The sequence below is a fragment of the Manis javanica genome, chromosome 2 (assembly GCF_040802235.1).
Source record: "Manis javanica isolate MJ-LG chromosome 2, MJ_LKY, whole genome shotgun sequence".
Taxonomy (NCBI): Eukaryota; Metazoa; Chordata; class Mammalia; order Pholidota; family Manidae; genus Manis; species Manis javanica.
Genome location: NC_133157.1, coordinates 45,264,566 through 45,290,160, shown reverse-complemented (window position 1 = coordinate 45,290,160; position 25,595 = coordinate 45,264,566). Strand labels below are relative to the sequence as shown.

The window sequence follows — 25,595 nt, the reverse complement described above, 5'->3', positions numbered from 1 at the left end:
GGCATTATTAGGAAGAGCCCCACCTATCAATTAGAATGTGTTTGAGGTAGGCAAAATTTTACTGTTATCCTAAGCAAAATAATATGAAAGGAGATATTTGCTGTTAAAAGGTTGCATTCCTAAATCTGCTGCAGTAGATGCATTAACATGTTGACTTTGAACTACACAGAAGTTAGGAACTTCATGTATCATCACATCTTACAGTGAGTTAGCTAAGTCACTAAATACTTATTAGATGCTTAAAATATATAAAGGCATCAGAGATAATACAGGAGGCAAGACTCTCCCCATTCTCACCTTTATGCTGGGTGGTGTTTTACTGTTTAATTTTAGCCTCAGATTTATCTTGTGAGAGACTTATATTCTCCTACAAGGGAGAAATGATATCTGAAGCTGGGCAAGGTCAATCAGCTTTCTCAAATCAAAAAAAGTAGGAAGGAAGTGGTGGTCAGGACTTAAATCCAGGATTCTCAAATGCTGTTTCTCAACTCAGTTTACAACTTGCTTTATATCTGAACCCAGACCATCTTCAGTATACCTGAAACACAAGGTAGCCAGGCCATTTTCTCACAGGATTCTACCACAAAAAAAAGTTGTTGAGAGACAACTGCCCACTTTCTCAAATTCCTGTATCGCTATTTTTTTATTTCTATGCTGTTATTCATTCTTTTGACAACATAAATTATGCCTTATTTATCTAAGTGCCTATTTCAGGTTATTATAAGGGGGTGCAGACTTTTAAAAAGTAAGAGCAAAAGCAAGTCAACCATCAAGGAAAAATATTCAGCCTGCATCTACTTTTTTGTGCTTTCAGATTCATCAGCTAGTAACAGTTCCCTGGTAACCAAACTACCAGGGAAGGCTTGAAAACTAAGCATCATTTATCCATACCATCCAAATCTATTTTTCAAATCATTCTAAATTTAGAATGTGCATATCAATAATCCCAAAACCATGAATTATTTCTTTAAAAAATTTATAACACTCTACATTTAAATCCAAATATAACCATTACGAACCCAGCATGATTAAAAGAAAATTCTTAATGAGATGACAAAGCTAAGGCTCTCCCAAAAATAGCCTTCAAGGCAAAGAAATCCTGTCTCTAGCCAAAACATTCCTTCTGGTAATTGAGCATCAAGAATAAGGTCAGCACCACTTGTCTCCAGCTAGCCTCACAAGCTACCTGTCATCCCAATCTAAGCCTTGGTCCTAACATTCATGGCAGGGATTCTAGAACTAAGAATTCCATGGAACTAAGCTATCTGAACAATCAAATGGCCTAAGACCTTCAGGCAGGTTCTGAAAACTCCAGGTCAATACCACACTTCAGCACATGTACTCTCTCTATACACTGTGTATGAGAATGCCTTTTGTTTTGAACATTCCTTTTTTAGTCCAACATATATGCCACAGAAAGGGATCTCTTCTTTACAAGAGATAGAAAAATCACTTAACAAACTGCTTAAAACCACAGTCAAGTGATCTAGAGCACAGAGCTGAAACACTCCACAGGCCTCTGAATGGCACTGAGGCCCATTGAGAGCTGCACAGGGGTCAGAGCAGGAAGAAGAAAACAGAAAGGGAATCTGTTTAGTGACAAAGTGCTAGTGGGAAACACAGTGAACTTCAATTTATCCCAAACTGTGTGTAATTTAAAGCAGCAGCCATTCCCTTGCTACCTACATTGCTATTAATAGCATACTTTAATCAAAAATTTAATTGCATATTTTAATTAAAAACACAATCTTCTAGACCCATTTAATTCAAAGGTCACTTTATTTAGTCTTTTCTATTTCAAATTACTACCAATGTTCAGAATATCAAACTACCCCCTCAGGTTTAAAGGTAAAGGCAATGGTCTACTGTAAATCATGATTATAAACCTGGTACATTAATTTCATTTATCCAACCAATCCATATTGAATATTGAGACACCCTCAACATGGAATTGTGGAAAGCAAAATTCAGTATTTAAAAAAAAGCCATCCTACATATCTCTCATCAACATTTACCATTCATTTGGCTCAACAACTATAGAAAGTCTACTTTTTGCTAATCCCTGATATGGCAAAGAGAAAGTTCCTCTTCATAAAACATACATTCTGGTAAAAGAAGATCAAAGAACAAGCTCTGTTACAGGTGTATTAGACTAAAATAAGGGTGAAGGAGGAAAAAAAGCACACTAATGAGAGTGGCAGGTAAGAGTTCAGGGCTATACATTAATATATAGTGAAACTGATATCTGCACAAGTATAGGAATTTGAGAGAGTGGGCAACTATTTCAAAACAATTTTTTTGTGTTACAAAATGCCTGGCTACATTGCATTTCCAGCATACTGAAGATGGTCTGGGTTCAGATATAAACTAGTTGTGACTATAGTGGTCAGAGTGGGCCTCATCCTGAAGATAACATTTGATCCAAGATGGAAGGAAGTAGCTTATAAATCTAATAGCAAAGCTCTGCAAGGAGACTTATTTCCATGAAAGTTCTACTACAGGAGTATCACATTCTACCAGTTCAACCAGCTAAATCTGTTCCTCATCCATACCCCCTTTGCATTAGCAGAGGTATTCATGCATTCTTCTACCTTGAATTATTACAATATCCTAACCCATCACTCCTTCACTAGCCTCCTGTTAATAACTCCAAAGCCAGTCATCTTCCACCATAACGTTGTCCTGGTGATATTTCCAAGACAAATACAATCATGCTCTGGTTTCCAAGGTCATCATCAGCTTCTTGCTTGCTTCCATTACTCCTACACATATACCCTAAAATAAAATGTACATTCAGTTCCGTGTGTCTGGAACACACATCTCCACTGGCCAGCTCCCACATATTCTTTGATTCTTTCTCTGAGACCCCTTCCTGCCACAATCTGTCCCATTCCAAGTGCACATTGTGCAATGTTCCCCCACCCAGTCCCTCCACAGCCCTTATATTATGCCTTCATCTCACTACATATGGATATTGAGTCAATCTGGATACTCCACCTCTTTAGATGGCTGAGCAAGGACAAGCTGAGCAGTTTCTGACAAAGACAACCCTAGCAAAGATTATTAACTATATGTTCATTGAATGAATGAAGAAATGAGTGAATAATGAACGAATGAAGATACAGTCCTCTGCCTTCCAGGAGCTTATGGTTTAGAAGAGAGATGCCTTTATAAACATGCTCCCCATGTCCCCAACATTGTACTAGATGGATTACAGAACACGAACTAAGACAAGATGCTCAAATGTTACAGTATTCTGTCTTTATAAGGGAATGATGTGAGATTTATTTTTAAATAGTTCATGTAAAACTTTTCATATGAAAATTTTCTACAAATACCATTAAGTGAAATCTCAATTTTCAAAAAAAATGTCATCTAGAGTAATTTGATAGATTTACATAAATCTGTTTCACAAATTTGTAAGTATGAATTATGGGATGTCAGCATATAATTTTGTTGAAAGTGCTTTTTCACTAATATAATTAAGTCTGCCGAGACTATTCATGTTCAAGTCAAATAAAATGCAGAATGAATTCTGTAAAAACCTGGTAGCTGAATCAACAATAAAAGGTGACTACACTGATTGATGTGTATCTATTATTTCATTTCCAGCAGTAGTAATGTTTTATGAAATAAAAAAAGTACAAAAGCAGCATGAATCCTTTTTAAATCCCATGGTTAGCAGAACAGGTCAGTATGGTCCTCTGACAAACAAGACTATTTTCAACCTGAAGTCTAATAATGTGAGACTTGAGAAAAGGAAACTGAGAAAATTGTCTCCAAGCACGTCCCCTATATAAAACTGCATACACATACAAACACACACAAAAAATTGAGTTAGGAAAACTAGTTTTTACTCCAATGAGGGACGATTTTTGTTAGACAGACTCTCCTCTTCCCCTCATTGTAACACCCTTTTTTCCTCTTTCCCCAAACATACAATAAAGTTGCAAATGGTTTGTGTGTCTTCAGATGGACTTTCTGTTCTTGGGCATTCATTATGTGTGTCTGTTCAGACAGGCTGTGCTCTGCAATGCTGGCACCAAAGTAACATACACCAGACTTTACAAAAGAGCTTTCTTAGTATCACAGATCTGATATGTAACAAAGCCATGCATACAACACATCAGGGGCAAGGTTTTGAGAGAATCTTTGAAGAGAGGGATGCAATCTTCTCTAGTCACGTTTTTCTGAAAATTTTAATTCCTGACTTAGCCTGAGCCAACTCAGACACAGCATCTCAGATATAGCAGGTCCTTCATTTAAACACACAACTACCTCAGGTCAAATTAAACAGGTTCTCCTCACTGCCATCTATGATCAAGATCAAATCGTTACACAGAAAACTGGTGAGATCCTATCACTATGGACCAAGCCAGCCTTCCTGGAAAGTTTGATGCATTTTTACTAGTTTCCCAAAGGACATTACTAGGGATTATCTTGATGGAGAACTCAACCTAGATGTTCACATAATACAGAAAACAGCTCATTGGAAGACTTATCTTCCACCCAAATGCTAATAAAGCTGGCCTGAGACTAAAATGCCCCAGTATTTTTAAATTTTGAGGACTTCACAGGTATACTGAGATAACACAGACAAGTTTAAATGGTAACTTTCTACAGAAATCAAGGCTGTAAATAGTGATCATTGGGTAAGTATTACCTAAGCAGCCCAATTCTAGAGGGAGTAGTTAATGTCCTCAGCATCAGGGCATTTCCTTTTCAAGTTAATTTTAATGGCTGTATCTGTTCTCTGATTATGCAACTGGTAGAGCTCTATTTTCCTATAGTTCCAGTCCCGGTAATTATGAATCTGCTAGCAATGCAGTGTGACCTTGCTTAAGTTGGCGAAACTGTGGGTTCTTAATACATCACAATTTTAGACAACATTAAGAACTCCCACGCAATTCAGTCTCAGGCTACTGAGAACAGCAGTGGCTTTGAAATCCTCTGCATTCTTGAGTACTGCACAGGGGTTCTAAGATGTCCTGCATCCAACACCAGGAAGATTAGGAAAAATTATCTTTATCCAAAAGGGACAAAATAAACCACTTCTTTTAGTATACACATCTTAGGATAAGACTAACTCAGAGCAAATTCTATAGCCTGAGATAAAGTGAGTGAGATACTCTAGCATCTCAAAATACTAGTTAAAACAAAAGCCAATTCTCATTACTTATTGATTTTAGGTAGTTGCTATGAAAGAAAAATCAGAAATTCTACCCTCAAACCCTGGAGCTGACCCTGTGATAAAAGCAAAAGCCAAAAAACTGAGTTGGCCAAGAAAGTCAGACCCCACACTTCAAAGACACTTCGGACACTAACAACTCAGAGCTAAAGCTTACTTCCAGTTAAAGACGTAGGTCAGCTGCAAAATTCTCATTTCTTAGTTAATTATAATTAACTTTGTACAGCATACAAACATATGCAAACACACATTTGTGTTCTTTGCTTTACCTTGTGCTTACTTAAAAGCAATGGAGTTTTTCAAGTAAATCATCATCTGAGATGAGGGCAAAGGAACTATATTCCTTAAAATATTATGGTGGTGAAGAGGGAAACCATTTAACAACCACAGTAGTAAAAAGGGCATCTGCTGTTGCCTGTACTACCAGCTGGTGTCAATCTACGCACATATACACAGACACACACACACACATACACAAACCCTCCTAGGCAGGCCATCAAAAAGCAGTAAAGCTTCTTAATGTGTTTTACTCTCTTTGTAAGACAGATCATTTTTTAAATCCAGATACTGTACAACAAAAATTTAAAGGTGCCCTTTTTGAAACAGTGTCAAACAGTCTTGCAGACCACTATGGAGAGCTCCGTTTTGTCCAGAATAATGGGAAACACTAGTCAGACTATACACATCCCACCTGGTCCACCTGATCAAAAAAAAATCCCTGGTTAGAGATAAATTTTCTTCTTGAACATGTAACTTTAAAAAATCTTTCACCCAAAAGAAAAGGTTCATCAGCCAAAATATTCCAACATGCAAAACTCAGTAAATATGTGGAGAAGCCTTTTCCACTGCCCCATAATTGCTGTATCCAGCTTTCTGAAGGCAAACAGCACCATTGCCTAATTATAAACTGCTATAAAGAAACTTCTGAGTCTTACATTACATATATTCATCATATTTAATTCTCATAGCAAAGTTCTGTGTTGATACATCTGTACCCATTTCACAGATATGAATTTGGAGGTCCAGATATGCTAATTAACTTGCTCAAAGGTAGCAGGTAAATGGTAGTTAGGTTTCACTGAAACCAGGATTGATCATTCCAAACTCGGTTTTTCCAGCAGAATCTTGACCTTTGGCCAAGTTGGGGATTACTCAGAGGCAAAGGTCTGTGCATTCAAAGTTCACAAGTTATCAGCCAGGATATTCATAATCTCCAAATACACCTGCAATTTTTTGTTGTTGTTCTTTGTCATTGACTGGAACTTCACCATTCTTTCATAATCCATCAAGACACTATGTATAAAAGAAAATTTTAAAAGCCTGAAAGACAAGAAATGGCATCCTGCAGGTACACAAATCACTTAAATCCTCAAAACACAGCCATCATTACAAAACAGATTAGAGATATCCACATTATAAAAAGACTCATTTAAAACAGGACTTGATTTGCATACTCCTTTTCCAGAAACTCAGAAAGCAATTCTCATGGTTAAAGCCAAACTTGTTTGCTACTGCCAAAACTGTCTCCCACACAAGACACTTCTCTCTCAGCAGATTGCATTAAAACGCTTTCATACACACAGTGTGATTTCCTAGCTGAAGAAAAAGCAGGTGGGATCAATACCACATGGTCTCTGCCCTCTGGGATGTTAGATTCAAAACTTAAAGCATGACAGTAAACAAGGGAGATGCAGGTACCCAACTGAACAGTGAATATCTATGATTAATTACTGGCATTTCATGCCTAACCAGGACAAATCTCAAAAAGAGAAGCATACTTAGTTGGTGGAAACACAGGTGAAATTTACTAGCAGTTTCTTGACAAAGAAATTAAGGGAATAGGCATATTAAGAAGGGCTAATTTGTAGAAATGCACAGAAGAGATAGCCAGACCAAAGGCACAGTGAACAAAAAGTGAGCTGTGTAGAAGTAAGAAAGTAGACTCAGAAACAGGGGTACCCATGAAGGTCAGTAGCAGTCATACTGCAGGATGGTTGACTTTGGCAGCCAGAGGCAGTCACTGAGAGGTGCAGCTGCACAGCAAGGAGACCACTGAGGAAGAAGCTGTGACAGCCTAGGAAGGGCACACTTCCCAAATACTTTTCAACTGAGTCTCTAAGATCTCTAAAAAACAAAAATTTAGAGGGAAAAAACCAATACTCTCTTTCAGAAGTCCCTACAAACTGTCCCAGTCCTAAACAGCTAATCTCTCATCTGGACAAATTCAGTCCAAATCTTCTGTTCCTATTCTTCCATTCCAAGAAAACTTTTGTCCATGACACCATTCTCTAACCCTTTGCCAAATGCCACTTGGCTTCCAATGAGCATGATTAACTCGATCTCACTCCCCTTTTCCCCAGAATTCAACTTTCAGACCACTCTCTTCTTTCAGTGGGCCTTCCGGAGTAAGGACCAGAACTGGAACTGAATGAAAGCAACCCCATACACCCCAGGAGGATTGGTACTTCCATGGCATAACCTTTCAGCTTCGTAAGAGTTACAAGAGATAAGGAATTTTTTGCATCTTAAGTTAATACAGAGATGAATAAAGAGCACCAACCTAATACACTCTTAAATACTCATTCACTATGCACCTATTAGAGACGGATATAACCCCAGCCATGGAAAAGTGAAACCCAAGATGACTGCCCCAAGGAAGGCTTATGATTTTCTATGATCTCTTTCACAGAGCTATAAAAATATGTATACTTGAATCCTTTTTTCTCCCCAGTTAAGCCTCTCTTATGAGTAGACATAAAGTGTTAACCTTATTTTGACATTTTATGCAGCAAATCACAAAGATATAAATGACTTCTGAACGTACACATACCTGAACCCCTCATGTATAATATGGCAATCAAGTCAAAAAAGACAAGGGGAGAGGGAGAGGTAGGAAAGTTGGTCAAGAAGACATCACATCACAGACAAAAGTTTCAAATTAAAAACATACATATCATTTCACTTGATCTACATCACTGACAAAACAGTCCATATACATACCAGACTCCCACTGAGGGACAACTCTCCACTCCATTTTATTCCAAAAAGAAAGACAATTTTATTCCAAAAAGACAATTAAATTAGTGATATTTTTAGTAAAGACAAAGGAGGTGAAATTCCAAAAGATGTCCATTGTCCCTGATCAACACAAACATCTAGGTATAAATAACATGCAATTTTTCTTTGTATACAACATTTTGCTTAGCTTGCATTTAGTAAAGAAAGGCAGTTATGTTCTCAAGAGGATTTAAGGAATGCGGTTTTCTTCCTCCCCCTCACTTTAAGAGAGTCAAACAAAAGCACTGATTTTTATACTTAGGAGAAATCCCCCAACAGACCACTGGTGTTCGGGCAGGTTAGGGTATAAATGCTGATTATAAAGGAAACCTATTTAATTACTGCAGACACAGTTTCAAGGACAAGAAAGCCCTTTCTGAAGCAGTAAAGAGGGAAGAATCCCAATGGAACACCATCTGTAGAGGAACTGAGCAGTACATGGTAGCAAGTTTAAAGGCTGTGGGTCAGACAGAAACCATGGCTACAAATTAGGTCAAAGAGGTACCCTGACAGAAATAAATATCCATCCTGTTTTTGCTAAGGGACAGCTATGTTACAGAAACCACTCTGAGACCACAGGGCAATTTGCCCACCAATTAACAGATGGCTGCTAAAGAGAAATACAAAATGGTCTGGCTCCTATGACTGCCACATTAGTATCACAGATCAGCATTTCTTACAAAATAACCAGGTCTGAAAATTGAAAAGATTAGCTGTTACACTCTTCCAAATTTAAAATTCGCAAAACACTTTAAAAAGCAAATGCTTAGAAGATTCTTCCCAGTGACTTATTAGCACACAAACATAGCAGTGTCCACATTAGCACCACAGTAAATGTACCATATCACACTGAACTTGAAAAGCATATTAAAAATGAAATATTCAAGTCAGATGAAATACCTAAGCACAAAATAATCTTTTCAAACTATTGTCATTCGATTGTCTCAAGTACCCATGAATCGATAGCAGGATGGAGGGAAAAATAACTTTATTCAAGAAGAGCAATTGAACTTTAATTCTTCTTAAGAACCCTTAAAAACAGTTCTCTTTCACCTGCTATTAGTGAAATTACTTGCTTATTCACATATCTGAGGCTCAATCTTGGGAAAGATACTGTGGTCTCACTGCATCAGATTAAATAATATTAAGGAACATTGGTACAGGAACTCAACAGTATAGACAGAGCTTCTTGGCTAGCTGGGCCACATTACGTGGCAACTCTGTAAACACATTTTAAGATTAGGGAAAAGCTAGGTGGCAAAAGGTATCTCCTTCAGAAAAGCCCATCTTTTTAAAACTGAAATAAAGTTGATATACAATATTATATTGGTTTAGGTGTATAGCATGGTGATTCAACAATTATATATATTACAAAATGCTCACCACAGCAACTGGTGTTACTATCTGTAATTATTCATAATAATATTTGAAGTTATTATACTGACTATATTCCCCATGCTGTACTGTTCATCCCCTCAACTTATTTATTCTATAATTACAAGTTGTGCCTGTTTATGCCCTACATCTATTTCACACATTCTCTCTACTCCCCTTCCCCCTATGGAAACTACCAGTTTGTTCTCATTTGTATGAGTCTTTTTTGTTTGTTCATTTTATTATTTTAGATTGCACATATAAGTGAAATTAGATGGTATTTGTCTTTCTCTGACTTAATTCACTTAGCATAATACCCTCCTGGTCCATCCATGTTGTTGCAAATGGCAGGATTTCTTTCTATGGCTAGTAATATTCCATTGTACATATGTACCACATTTCCTATCTTTATCCATTCATCCATGGAAGGACACTTAGAGTGTTTCTGTATGTTGACTATTACAAAGAATGCTGTAATAAACACAGGGGTACATAATCTTAGAAAAATGCACCTTTTTGCCAAGAAAGTGTCCCCCAAAGAAAGGCGGCTAGGAGTTTAAGGCTCCTCCTCATCTGTAATACCTCATCTGTGAAAAGAGCTGAGGTAAAAGTATACTCCAATGCTCACCCCTGTGACTACACACCATCTGTTTTGCCCTTGTCAAGCAAGTTTCACAAATAAATTCAGACCTGTGCATTAGGATCAACTCATGTTAAAGAGTTCCTACACTGTAGAATGCTATATAAACACACCAAGTTATTCTATTACAAGTACACCACAAATGAAGATTTCACTAAACACTAGATTTCCAGCTCACTCCAAAATTCAACAGCCTTTAGTATCAAGTAGTTTTCCTTTTCTGTTGCTGAAAATTTCTTCCTTGTTATTTATAAAGGAGCAGGGGACTAGTTATATATTATAAACTAATCTTCTTTATTTTGGGAAAACTTTAAAAATCTTATATATACCTCCAGATTTTCTATGATCTCTTTCACTAGTCAATCCCTACTCCCAAATATAACCTCTAAAATCAGTATTTTTCTAGTTCTCCCAATAATCAACATAAACATTATTATGGTATTCCATTTATACCCAGATTACCAGTATCTTACTTTCCTCAAACAGGAACATTTCCTAGCTAAAAAACACAAATACACACATATACATACTGAAGTTTATCTCCTAACCCAAAAGACTTCTCTACCATATCTGGGTGCTTCAGCATCCTCTCTTCCCGAACCTATATCTAATATTAAAGGACATAGATAGAACTTGTACTATGTTTAAAAAGTTTTATCTTCTATCTACATCTATGACTTGTATATGTGTAAAAACTTCAGATACCCAGACAAAGACTGATTGGCTCTCAACAGCATTTCTTTTGAAGAAAGGGAGAGAGCCAAATTATAATTTTTAAGGCTCTAGAAGGATTACATTAAGGAGGCATTTAAAACATTCAATTAACTATTCTATGCTAGTTGACCATCATAATTTTAGTCTTTCCACTCTTAAACATGGAAACTCAGCACTTCTTTTCTTTCCTATCAATTCTTGACTCTTATCATTGAATATCCAGATACAAAAAAATAAAAGTTAACCACAGTAGTAAGTATAATAGTGATAAATATATTGGTTATTAATTTTACCAAATGATTGTCCTTGGCCAGATTTTAAACCTTCACATAAGATAATTACTTGCCAATCTCAATTTCTGCCCCAAGACCCTTGATTCCATTATTTACAAAGCTACTGTGTTCCTTCATTTTCACTCTCTGTCACTTTCACCTTGGATTTTTAAAAAGTGAGGCAAATTTTCTAAAGAAAACTCAAATCAAGTGACAAACGAGGTTTCCCAGAATTTTCCAGAGTTACAAGAATTCCCCAGAGGAATTCTGTTTACTAAATGCAGAATCTACAGCCTAATTCAGGTGCTAATTCAAGGATTTTTTGTATTACTTCCTAAAATCTAGTAATATCCTGGCAAGGCCATCACTCTCCCCATCTCCAAATCATGTTTTTACTTAAAGCCACTTGAGCAGATATCCCTTTCTAAACCTTTAAGCTTGTATAAATATCTTAACATGATGTAATGTGGGAATATAAAATTGACCAGATATTTCCCCAAACAATTACAGTTATGATTCTGCACCCGTGACTAGATACAAGAATACTGTAAGGATAAAACTAGAATTTGATCTTTTCAAAGAGAACTTTAGACGGTGCCCCAAAAAACTGATCTTGATGATATGTTACACTAACTCCATGGGACAACTATTTTGACACACCATAGCCACCCTGTTCAGATAATATTTTCAAGTGGACTAAAAGCAAACTATAATTCAGTTCAGTGTATGAAAAAAGCTCTCAGGGACTGGTAGCAGGGTTAGGAAGAAGCATCCAGAAGACAGTGCCTTGGAGGCCACTGTGTCAATGAGCCAGTTGGCTCCTTGAGACTGGATTTAAAGCATCAAAATGGGAGGAAATAAACTGGCTCCCTCAGGTTCCAGTGACCCTGAATACAATGAAATGATTCTGGTTGACCTGCTTGCAGGCAGCTCTGCTTCTTTTAAACCTTACTTTGAAAGGAGAATTTGACTTTCTCAGAATAAAGCCCAAGGTCAAAAAGGTTGTGAAAAAGAATCAAGGGCATCACCACACCTACTGACCAGGTAATAAGCAATGGGATCTAGGATCTACCACCTTTAATACAAAAATGAAAATTTCAGTTGAGCTAGAGAGGAAGCGGGGATGGATTACAAGACTTCTGAACCACACACACTCCCCCTTCAAAATCAAAGCATTCTGTAGAAAACAGAGTTCCAACAAAAAGTACAATCATGAGAAAAGAACTCATTAAGAGCTAAAAATAAACTATAATTCACAATATGCATAAGGATTTAACAGAAAGAAAAGGAAAACAAGATGTAAAATTGCATCTGCTAAGTTAACCGTGCCCTCATGGAAATCGCCACCCTCCCTTACACAAACTGAAATCTGTGAAGTATGTGATGACTGAATAAAGCAAGGCTTTAACTGTTTTCAATGAATATTTCAACAACAAAAAAGGGATAGCAATTTTTTTCTAAGTCCTCTGGTATGCTAATACTACATGAGTATTGGGTTCCTTAACATTCAAACACATAGGTCTCTGCATTTCCCTACTTGAAATCTTACTTTATAAATAAAGAATATTTAGTAATAGTTTTTACCATTTATATCAAAGATGTATTAATCTTATGGAAGAAGATGTCAATAAAAGTGAAAATAAGCCTGTTAGTTTTTCTCTAACCCACACCTCTTGGCTCAGTCTAACAACTTGCTGACCTTTCAGGCCAGTAATAGTCCACTGGGGAAGCTCAGCTCAAAGAACCTTCATATTTTAAGTAAGTCAAGCTCATTCATTCTGAATAACATTCACACAATACCACACAGAGCAATAACTCCACACTCCAGAGTTCCAGTTCAGAGAGGTTGATGTATTATCATTAATCATCTTTCCAGGCTCCCAAGTCCTGCCTTATACTTCCTATTCCCTCTTTATCCCACCCCTAGAAAAATCAATTATGTTGGTTAAATTACCTAAAAAAGCAAAGGATAGAAATTTAGCTTTCCATTTCCCACATCATGAGAAACTAAGAATTCTCAGACAACAGATCTACTTGGAAATTTTTTTCTCAAAAATTAGCTTACCCAAGGGAAACAGTCTGCAACCATCATGTCACTGAATGAATATCAACTGGTAGGAAGGGGATCAGAAAGAGGAGAGAGAGAGAGTGCTCCTGTGTGCTAGGCAATTTACACAAGCAACTCCAAGTACACAAACAGCTTATATAAGGCTGTGTTACAAGTAAGTGACTGGTCTGGGATTTGAAATCAAGCATAATATGTCCTTTCTAAACTGAAACTTCTGAAACTAATGCTTGGTAGGCCACCTCCCTAGCAAGGAACAGAAGTTGAGCAGGCATTTTATCTCAATGTTATTCCTGAGAACTTAATTCCAAGCTAAGCAAGTAACAACCCTAGCATACACAGGGGTTTGGTTAACCCTCTTACCACTGCATTCAAGTCCATTTCACATGGAAAGATGAGATGGAACACTTACAGAGTTTAAATTAAATACTTCCATCTTGCCTCCCCTCACCCTTTTGAAGGAGGCATACAGAGTGAGAATCTTTGTTCTAATTTAGAACAATGTAGAATGATCACCCCTCTACTACCTAAAGATGATGGTAAGAGATTTCTGACTCCATTAAGATCACAAAAAGATAGTGTGAACTGACAACCTGCTGCTTTATAGTGTAAAGCCCTCAAAAACATTTGATGACAGACACCACCGCCAATGAAAGAGATATCCAATGTATCCAATGGTGTCGAAATACTGACATCCTACAACTTTGAAAAACAAAACCAAATACATTAAGGAGTAAAACATGGTAAATAAGTCACGGCAGAGGTCTGACAAATCAAATGACACTCACAAGTAAAATGCCAGAAAACATTTTTTAAGGTTGACCTTTTTAGTTAGAAAGGCACACTCTGAGAGTTTCCACAGCTCTCAAAATTTAGTAGCAGCAGTGTGCTCCACTGAAAGTCAATTAACTTAGAACAAGCTCAAAAGAAGCTAGCGAACTCTGAAGCACAGCTTTAGCTTCAGTGATTCACTGTTCAGGAAATGTTTAAAAAAAAATGTTCCAATAGGTGCAAAATAAAAATGCTTTGCTCTATTTATAATTTATAAAGTTAAATAGCAAAGGCTGGTACTAAGGTAGTATAATAGATATAAGGTAATTCAATAAAGACCATTAAAAGAAAAGCAGGTTGATTTTGTATTACATGGGGGCAGGGGTGGGATGACTTGAGGGTAAATTAAGGTGATGAAATAGGATAATCAATTTCATACCTGAGGAGAAATAGGATTTTACCATTCTATAGATTACAAAAGGAAGAAGAAATCCTGTATCAGAATTTAATTGTTCTTTATCTTCTCCCATTTAGTTTACCATCTTCTTTCTCATTTACATTTTTTCCATCATTACCATGACAGTCACTAAATAACAAATTGAAAATGGTTTCTATTCTATAACACCAATCTCCTGATGGGCAAGTAAACAAGAACTAGAAAAAAGAATGTGAAAAGATCTGGGATAGCAATCAGCACACAAGCGTGCATTACCTTACTAAATTTTAGGGGGGGAAATCCTTACACAACTTCAACTGCATTCTTAGTTCCTGTGAATTTGAACACATTAACAAAGTTTGAGTATGGATCAAACTAAAATCTAGTGGCAAGATAAATATGGTCATTCAAGAAGTCCCAGTGACAATAAGGGCAAAAAAAGCACATAATCAAAACTCCTAAACCTCATTTACCCAATAGGTTCAACTTAATTTCCCCAGTAAAAAGCTGCTGGAAAATGTGTAATCAGCTCTTGGGAGTTGCAATACTTTTTCTTCATTTCCTTCTAATGTAATAAAGTATAAAGTAATACAAATGTCAATATCAAGAAATCAGGAAATAAAAGTCCCTAAATTTACAAATTAATCAGGAATATTTCTGTTTCAAACTTTTCTATATCCTCAAAATAGATGTTTTTCTTCCAGCAACTGGCCGCTTTAGGTTTGACTACCATAGCATACCCAAAGAAGAAACCTTTTCTGTTCAGGTTTGTAATTTGAGAGTTAATTTATGTAATGGTGAAGGGGTCCTGAGTATGCCACTTTGGCATAAAGATTCTTCTGAGCTGAAGGCAATTCAGGAGTTCTCCGCCCTATTCTTTTCTGCCTAAACATAGGTTATCAATGTCCCTTGTGAAGATGTCTCCTTCTCCTGTACCAGGGAGAGTGCAACTCTCACAACCAGAGGGAGAGTCAGCACCAAGATGCACATACAAACCTTGCTGAAATAGTTCAGTGCCTTCCATTAGTCTCCCTCCATGTACATCTGGTCACTTCTCCACAATTTATCTTCCCTCAGAGTTCAAATCCCTTTTCCTCTGTTAAATGATACATAAGCCCCGGAGTCTAACCACTTCTTTGAGCTTCAATTCTGTGAATTCTAAGTGCACATAAAATATTTAATAAATATCATGTACCTCTATTTCTATTAATCTCCCTCCGCAGTTTTATTGAAATGTAATTGACATTAGAGATTGTATAATCTGTCTTTTGTTAGATTCAGTGAATGGGGGTCTACAAATTAAACTAAGAGGGTAGAGGAAAAATTTCCTCCCTGACAATGGAAAAGAATCATATTTGATTTCTTAAATTTCATAAATTTCTAATTTCACTATCCTGAAATTCTTCATCTTAATTAACCAACACTAACACTGAAAATTGTTCTGTAAAATACCCCAGTTCAAGTGGAGAAAATGAACCCAGAAAAATATGAACCTATTTTGAGTGGAAAAAATGAACCCAGAAGAAAAAATTTTTTTAATTTCCTCAAAAACTTTATGAAAAGCTTTTATAATGACATCAAATTTTTTAAATGACTGATTAGCCATGACCTTTAGAAAGGACAAACATACAATGGAAAAATAATTAGGTTTAAAAATACATGCAAATAAAGCTTATTCAGCACCACATACAAAAACAAAATTTGAATTTCAGTTCATTTTATACAAATTTCACTTCATAAAAATTTAGCCACTAAAATCTAAAACAGCCATAGTCAAATGTATCATACTCCACAGTTAATACACTAGGGACCACCATTCTCTGACCCCATGCAGTGAAGTTATTGTGTGAAGACCTGGGAACACACCAGCCTTTCTACCAAATTTCTAATAGTAACAGAAGTCTGCAAAGTGAAAGGTTAGCTACCATACGCACCCACCACCTACCAAACCATCCTCTCTTTTCAACTACTTGTCTGCAATAATCAAAATTCTTGATTGCTTGATACTATGAACACCAAACAGCTGACCTTAAGATTGTAACTGACATACAGCCACCTTTTCAAATTCATGTTCATCAAAACAGCCTCCTGCTCACTGTGATTAACTGACTTCATCACAGTAAGTGCTGTTAAGTTTGAAGATGCACATTAGACTAATAAAATACCACTTACCTGTTCCAATCCTGGAGAGCTAAGGCCATTTTTGTTTTTAAAAAGAGGAGCAATGAACCCCATGCCATTAAAATGAAGTTGGAAAGTCACATTATTCTGATCAAATAAACCAGGTTCAAAACTAACTTTGAAGTTCTCAGAAAGCAACATAAACACTATTAAACCTAGCTAATAACGCTCATATAAAAAGAGTTTTCCACTCAGGTTCTAAGGACAAAATAAAGGAGGCCTGTGTTACCTTACCAGGCCTATTCAGATGCCACATCAGCAAAGTCCCTTCTAAAGCCCCCTGTAGTTTGTATTTGTTTTGGTCTTTGTTTCCCCTTCTGTCTGAAAGCTTCTAGTTGGCAACTGATGGGTCGGCATAGGACCTACCTCAAACAATTCCTAGAGTAAAAAAACACCATACACCAAGATAAAAAAAGAGCACCACTCATCACCTGTGGTCTTCAACTGTAATTCTGTAGCTCTTCTATTAGAAAAAAGGAAAAGTAACAGCAAAGGAGACAAGCTAAGCTATCCTGGAGGTCTGAAAACTAATTACACACTTAACACACACACACACACTTAAACTCTGCCCCTCTCTCTCTCTCTCTCTCTCTCTCTCTCTCTCTCTCTCTCTCTCTGTTTCTCTCTCTCTCTCTCTGGGACAGGCTGAATATTCAGTAAACACAGCCTGGTGACTTTTAAACTTGGTATCTCCAGTCCTGAACCCCAGGAATTAACTCATCCTCCCAACGCTGGGGTGGAGACAAAACCTGAAACTTAATTTGCCACAGAATTTGGCGCTACAGTTATAATGCCTCTCCCACCTACCTCCACTCAGAAATCAGAAAAACCTGGAAATACCTGGCTCTATCTCCTTGCAAAATGTTCAGCAAGTAAAGTAGGTAACTCCCAGATAAATGGAACACTCCTGGCCTCATCTACAGAGATTCTGATTCAGTAGGTCCAGGAACCTGCATTTTTGGCAGTCATCCCAAGTGATTCCAGCGCAGGTGCTCTACTGACTATGCCACCAAAGACTAGTTCCCAAAACTGCTTGCTTGCTCATCAAAATCACCAAGGGAGAGCTTTCTGACAAGATACCCAAAGACTCCAGTATTTTTCAAAACTCCTGCAGGTGAGGATGTACAGCCGAATTTGGGAACCACTGGATTGGAATATCTTATTTCACAATATTTTCACTGATTATGAAGTTTCCAGAGAAGCACAGACGTTCTCATTTCAGTCCTTGACTTTCAAAAATCTTCCATTCCTGTTCTGAAACAGGCACTCTCCCCAGAAGATGCCCCTCAGTGACCCTGTACAAGTTATCTCTTTCACTATAAATTCATCAGTTGGTCCTAGGCTTAATTTTTTGAGTTCTGGCCTCCCAACAAGAGGGCAAGGAGGAAATAATCTTGGGAAAGAATCAGAAAACCAGAATTCTGGTCCCCGCTCTAACACTTAATAGCTATGGGGTCTTGGAATAGTCCTTTCAACAAACTTGGGCCTCTCATCACCTGGTACGTAGAGAAATGGCTAAGGTCATCTCAAGAGCCTTTCTGATTTGAACGCTCTATTATTCATTCCTTTCCCTGGATAAATCCATTTCACTCCTCTAGAATGCAGCATCAGCAGGTATCAAGGGCTCTGAAGTACATTTAAGAACTCAAAGGGATGGACCAACATTAGCTAAGCTGTACAAGCAGCAGCTTTTCATAATTAATGCCTATAGATAGGAGGCAAGATGAAATATAAAGCTGGGCACAAGCCCAAAAAAAGGGCCTGAAAAACAACATAATAAATAGAATTTAGGCTAGAGAGGAGATTACTGTACTTGCTACTGAAGATGTTTCTTAATGTATTTCCCTAATCCTCATTCTATCAAAACAGTGACATGAATTTGCTAACACCATCGCAATCTAAAAATTATACACACTTTGAGGTTTTAGGAAAGAGGTACACACTTTCCTAACTAGATATTTCTGTACCTGTGATAGTTTCTTAATACAGCATTATTTAAGTAAGAAACATTTTAAGAGAAGTGAAAAGGAGGGATTTAAATTTTTTTTCCTGAAGAATGATCCCTGAGTTTTCTTACAAACGACTCAATAATGCTTACCGCCTATAAAAATCAGAATGCAAAGAGCTAAACTAAACCCCCAAGCTAAGATAAGTAGGAAGAGACAGACCAAGTAACTCTGACTTGACCCTAAAAATGTGTACTGAGAAACTGCATTAAAAGGCTAATGCTAAACAACACAGAGCAGGGTCCAAATCCCCAGTTTCTTTCAAAACTTTGCTAGAGGATGTTAATAGTAGTTCTCAGGAAGATACGTCCACTTTGCAAAGAGCAACAATTTAAAATCCAGTTTTAGAAATGTACCATTTACTAGACTATTTCATTCAATACAAATATTCACTAAGAAACTCAGTACAAAACAAAAATTCTAAGGTAATTTATGCATGAAGCTAAATGAGTCAGACTCTTCTGAACACCATTTTGACTATATTAAGAATAAGATGTCAGTGGGCCAAATCAAAACAGGGTCACTAGAAAAGAGGTCTTTTGTATTCAGTTTACCTTCTCAACTTTTCACTTTATAGTTCACTATCATGGATATTCATTTTATGAAACATGCTCAATGAACAAGTTACAGAAGAGTTTCAGGTTGTCTGATAACCAGTTAAATAAATTCAAAAGACTTCATGGAACAAGTTCAGTGGAAATCTAGTACCAGGGAGATATCTCCTAGAGTGAGTTCTATGGTAAAATAAGTTTGGGGAATTCTAAGTTAGAATTGTTTCTTTACAGCACGATATTATTTTTAATATGGTGATGATCTGCAATGTCTCTCTTAAGTAGGAAACTTGTGGAGGGCAGCATCTCTTTTCTGTCAATGGAACATTTATTTTGAGGAACATTTGTGACTGTATTTCATGGAAAGCTTAGAAAACATCTTTCAACCCTCATGCCCACTGTGGATTTTATTGGGTAGTTCGCTTGTTTATGAGAGGTAGAAACTTTATTATGGTGGAAAACTCCACCCTCTCACTGAAAAGACAATGGAGCAGGATTGAAAGAAATGGACAGCAAATATTAAAGAAGGTTGCCAGTAACCATGTATTTCAGATTACACATGTACTATGATTCTATTACCTCTGTCCACAACACTAAATTCAGGGAGGTAAAGGGTGTGAAGATAAAGAATTCAAATATATCCAATTGTGCCACCAAACAGCTCTAATAAAAGTTTACAAAAGAATAAAGTATTTCAAGACTGAGCAGAGATGAGAGATAAAAATCCTTGAGATGTTTCCTGTGGAAAATGCCTAATACAAAAGATGGATGGTTTAATATTTTCATCTGTTCCCAGGATCATAACCGAAATGTAACTTTCATATGCCTTCTTCAAGCATGTTTTTGTCACAGCTTTCATACTACTTATCACATAGTATCAGGACACACAGCTGTTATAAGAGCCTTTCTCTACCTTTTTCAACTTTTTTTCAAAAACTGTTTCTCTGTAAACTTCATGTACGCTGCTCACATTGATTTGGGATAAAGAAATGGAAAACTCTCACCCATTTGATTATCAAGTATTCAAAAACAAAAGACAAGTCTTACTGATAATAGCATGGTAAATATCTAAGTAACATAATTAGTTGAAAAATAATTATTCAGAATGGATTGGTGACGACCAGGTTTTGCTTGGTTTTTACTTGATATACTTGATTTCAATAAGTTCTCTCGGTGAACCTCAATCTGCAGCTCAAGGAAACACCACCATGAGACCAAGCCCAAATGATAATTCTAAGAACTTACCCATCTTGGAAAGAACAGCCCTACTGATTTGGAAAAGGACAGCTAAAGGTACCATCTCAGGAAAAGTCAAAATTGACATCAGAAATTACCTGGCATATTCTCTCCTTTGCCCTTACCTCATTTTACCAAAGGAAACCTGAAGCCAAGAGCTGACTTGTCTAAGGTCATTTGACTAACTAGTTAAACTTCAGGATCCTGGTGCAACTCTTCACACTGCCTTTAGGTATCCTTCACTCATTTCAAACATTTAATTTTGTACTTTCAGTTATAAACCATGTAAAACAATTTTATGCACACCATCACCTAAATTTAACAGCGACATGGAAAATCCAGGGAATATTTCTACATGTAACTTCATACATGTTTGAAAACAACTGCAGGAAGCATTAACCCAACAACCCTAAGAACATGCCCCTTACTTTGGTGTTGGCTTATTCTAAAAATTTAGTCAAATCTTACAAAATACTAAAGACATTTTTCTAGTACTTAATACTTAAAAAGTACCATGCTTTTATTCTTATCTTTATAAGAGGAACACTCATACATCCTATTTTCCTCTCCTTGTTAAAGAACAGACAATAATATCTTGCTATACTCAAATTCTATCACTGCAAATATTTATACTTTGACAGTATGAATATTATCACTTACTCTGTATTACATATTATAAGCAGGACCATAAAGACTTAAGGGAAAAGACATTTTATGAGGTTTTTCTTCTCTCCCAAACACAGTATTCTCCTTATATCTCATTGCTGAAATGCTAAGTCATGTGAGCTCAGAGAACTAAAAACTAAAGGTTAACATGGCACTTGGTGCCCCAGACACACTCATAGTTTTAAAACACTTTTCAAAGATGTTATTGTATAGTTCAAAGTATATAAAAGTCTAGCAATAATATACACTGACCATAAAAATGTTTTCTGCTTTATAAGGAAAACAAAACTCTTAAAACTAAGTTTCAGGCTGCTGATGTAGTCAATGACAGAGAGAATATCTAGACATGTAAAACTGCAGCACTGAATGATTTACAAGGAGTAAACTTACTATTTTCTCACATCTTTAAACACAATCCTATAAATGTGATAAACCTATATAAAACTGCATACCTGTTATTTTGTCTCTTACAAGCTTACAGGACTCTATTTCACCGATGCTCCCAAAAAGGCTCTTTAGTTCCTCCTGGGTCATGTTCTGTGGAAGGTAGTTGACTATTAAGTTGGTCTTGCTGTCCTCTGTGTTCCCAGAGTCAACTGGTGATGAACAGTTGTTGTTTATGGTGGTTGGACCATTGGCTGTGTTATTGCAAGTTGGCCCATTAGACAGTTGTGTTTCCATGGCAGCAATTACCTGCTAAAAACAGAGAAAATAACAAATGTCAGAATTCATATTTCACAAACTATTAGAGATTATTCCATCCAAGAATTTAAATACTTGTCACTAAACACAAGTTGTTCTGCTGAAATTACAACAAAGCTTCAACAGAAAGTGCAACACCTATGCTAATTTTTACTTCCTATTCAGCTATTCAATTTAAGATCACAACTATATTTTCACATACATATTCCATACATGCACATAAGCACAATTTAGATCTTAAACATTCTCTAGAACCACATTCTGGGTCTACTCACATATCCTTACTTACCTGAAGTGTCCACAGACTTGAGGAAATTTAGTACCAAAGAGCACAGAATTGAACCCTGACTAAAAATCATACTAGAAAATTAAAGTGCTCATTAAACATGCTACAAAAAGCAAACCAAAAAAATGGTCTACCTAACTTTGAAGAGATTTTTCAGTTAACCTATGAGTTTCAATATTCTAAAACTGACAGACAGACATCCATTAACTTAAAATCAAGGAGCAAGAGTACTGTAAATACAAATAGAAATTTGTCAACATGTACTGTTTTGGTTACATATTGAAAATGTTTTTGAGTGACAATATCTTATACCTCTACTATTAGTAAGAAATAAGAAAAATATCAGATGTTATGTTAGGACATGAAAAGGATTTGTAGGATAACTTGGAAAAGAAGCTGTGAGTACTTAGTGTACCTTGTAGAATCTGACAAGCCATTCTTGTTGACCTTGGCAGCGAAAGATCACCATCAAGGCAACTGATGTACGTCATCAAAATAAAATACCCAAACAATTCGATATATTTTGCCTTGACTCTGACTTTAAAGGAAAAATAACAAAACAAAAACCCCTATCCAGTCCACCAAAACAACAATGTAAACATCAGCTGTTGCAAACAGACCAGCCCAAGGCAATTTTCATTTGAGCACATAAGCCTGTTGAAAATCTAAGTTAATAAGTTATCTATAAACTCCAAATACAGAATAAATAGCAGAGTTGGGGGAAATGTCTTTAAACTGTTGAAGGTACTATAAAAGTCATTTATTAAGTAAATTTGAATCTAGTTTCCTAAAAATCAATTCTAAGCTCTTTCAGCAAGAGTCACAAACCACAGCCCCAAATTTTCTGAAGCCATCTTCCTATAGCTATCCACTTTGCATAGCCAAGATTGTGGGGGAATCCAAATATCAAAGCATCACAGAAAGAATTATTCTTCATACTTGATCTAATACATCCTCATCTCCTCAAAGAAATACTTCTCAAAATGGACAATTCTGAATTGATGGGATGCTAGTTTGGGGGAAAGTTTTAACATATAAAAGGAAAAGAATTTAAGGCAAAATTAAAAAAGCAAAGTAGAGGGAAAGAGTGTTACAAGAGGAAAAAAAAGTCCTTTAAAAGGCATATTGCCTATGAAAAATGAAAGGGCACCACAGCGGATAAGCACATAGGAAGAAATATCTAATGCCAAGAGAGGTTTATAGGACAGATGGAGACTGGTCAGACTGAACAAGAATCAGTGTTATCAGGAGAAAAAATAGGAGACAAAATCCAGACTACCAATGAAATATCAAACAACCTATAACCCCTCCATGACTTCATCTCCTTTTCAAAGAAATGGGTATTTATTCTATAAGCTGCTCGCTACCCCTCTTGGGTAAGCATTCTCAGGGAATATTTAAAGGAGTAAAGGAAAATAAAGAGACCTTTGGAAATTTGTATAAAAAAAACCTGAAATAATTCAAAATACATGTTCTTTTTATAATTAACAAATTTATCTGAAACTAATAAAGAAAGTTTCAGATTTCCTAATAAAGCATTATTGTTCCAGTTTGTAGAATATTAGTGTGGGTCACTTTCCACAGCAAAATTCTTATGGGATTAACCTTTGCCCGGCAGTTATGAAAACAATGAATTCCAAGATGAGAGTTGCCACAACCAATGGAACAAATCACTCACTATTCAAAAGTTAGGGTATGTGTACAAACTATATAACCCCAAATATGATATTTAGAATAAACTCACTGGGATGGCATTTGAAATATAAAGTGCTCAGTGATTGAAATTAGCAGGATTTAGCAAGGACAACAAACAGTCCTCACTTAATTGCACTTTTCTTCCATGTTCAGGTGGCAAGAATAAGCTCCTAAGCCAACATTCAAGTGAACAGCTGCAGTAGGCTGTGTGTGCTGAAAATTACAGCATCTCTCAGCTATAGGACCATCTGCTCAGAATAAAATGATACTAATGTGCTATATTTTACAAATAATGCATATTCCATTGATAGGCTCAACACAACTGTTCACAGAATGCAAACTCTTTCAACAGCTCCTGGGCAAATAATTTTCGGCCAGATTTACAATTTCAACAATTTTTTTTTTAAGCATCAAGAATTGTAAATAACTTCAAAATTTAGTAACCAAAAAAATACATAGTAAACAGTATGTAAAGAATTATGGTAACTTAGTATTCAGACCATACCAAAACTTTTTTGTTTTTTAACAAAAAAAGCTTGTCACTCTTTTCTTTGAGTCTACACTAAATCCTAATTTAGATTATAAAAAGTTACATACAAAAGCATGGTTCTGATGCTATATACCACTATGGTTAAAATTCCAATGTGCTTTAAGTCCTAATGATGGCCATACCACAATAGGTTAAATATTATAACTAGTATGCCAAATGAAAAGTTCAAGTGTTTGGTATGGCCTCAGCACTCCTGCAACATGCTAAAAAAAAAAAAAAATAGCCTACAGAATTTAAGAAAAATCCCACAGACCCCAGTCCAAGGCTCTGCTGCCCACGAACCACTTCTAAGCAGAGAAGCCACATCACACAGTCTGACTGCCATGTTAGTTTGGAGTTGCCGTCTGCAATATGGACACAAAAAGTACCGTATGTTAGATGAGCAAGATAATGCAACAAATCAGTTTGTACAAAATTTACAGTGATTGTATTGATATTCCCAGCACGTCCATGCAGTGTGGCTTAATTGAATTTGAGGCAATTCCAATCTAATCTTTCCAAATTCATTTTAACATGTAGTTTTCTTGCACAAATTAAGCATTCTTAATTAAGAGCCTGATTGAAAAACAGTATTAACTAGTTACCTTGGCATCTATTCTGAAGAACTACCTTAAACCGCATCTCAAATTTTTTTTAAATAATAATAAAATGAAGCAAAACACTGTATGTTGTCCTGTCTCTTAAGGATGTGGGAGAAGGGAGGAAATGTGAATGAAATTTTATAGTGAGAAAAGGCAGTCATGCAATCCCTAAGTAAATGCTTTGCATAAAAAGCACTCTTCTCCAAAATATCAGAAGGGCATTAAGAGAAGCTATATTTGCCAACACTGCTACATTATACTACAAATGATCCTTAATCCTGGGACTTAAAATTAAAAGTGAATCGAAACCCTGTGAGGTTACTCTGCCACTATAGTCAAACTGATCTCTAACAGTTTCACTGAAAATTGTTCACATATACTAAAAGGCAGTAAACCAGCATCTTTCAATTGAAATAATTGGACCAATAAATAGGATTGTTTGGAGTAATGCTTATATAGAATGTCATCTTTGTCCCTGAATGAAATCAAGTGAACATTTTTTAATATGTAAATTGTAAACCCAGCACAATTTGAAATTAGTGCTGCTATGAGGCCTCCAATATAGTTTAATGGGCCATTTACCACATATTACAACTTGCCCAAATACTAAACAGAGCCATGATA

The 25,595-nt window shown here is 36.3% G+C and overlaps 1 protein-coding gene across 13 annotated transcripts in view; it reads right to left on the bottom strand.

The window, feature by feature from the left end:
* The window catches only part of ELAVL2 (ELAV like RNA binding protein 2), a 163,513-nt gene that overhangs the window by 52,309 nt on the left and 85,609 nt on the right, over nucleotides 1-25,595 (bottom strand). For 7 of the 13 annotated variants that reach the window (XM_037020594.2, XM_037020593.2, XM_073228419.1 and 4 more), the window contains 2 exons: nucleotides 24,644-24,734; nucleotides 21,610-21,853 (listed from right to left, as the gene is read on the bottom strand). In XM_037020594.2, the coding sequence (XP_036876489.1) occupies nucleotides 21,610-21,853; nucleotides 24,644-24,715 (316 nt within the window). In that variant the 5' untranslated portion in view covers nucleotides 24,716-24,734. The remainder of the gene's footprint in view (nucleotides 1-21,609; nucleotides 21,854-24,643; nucleotides 24,735-25,595) is intronic. The other 6 variants (XM_073228420.1, XM_037020588.2, XM_037020589.2 and 3 more) reach the window with 2 other exon arrangements.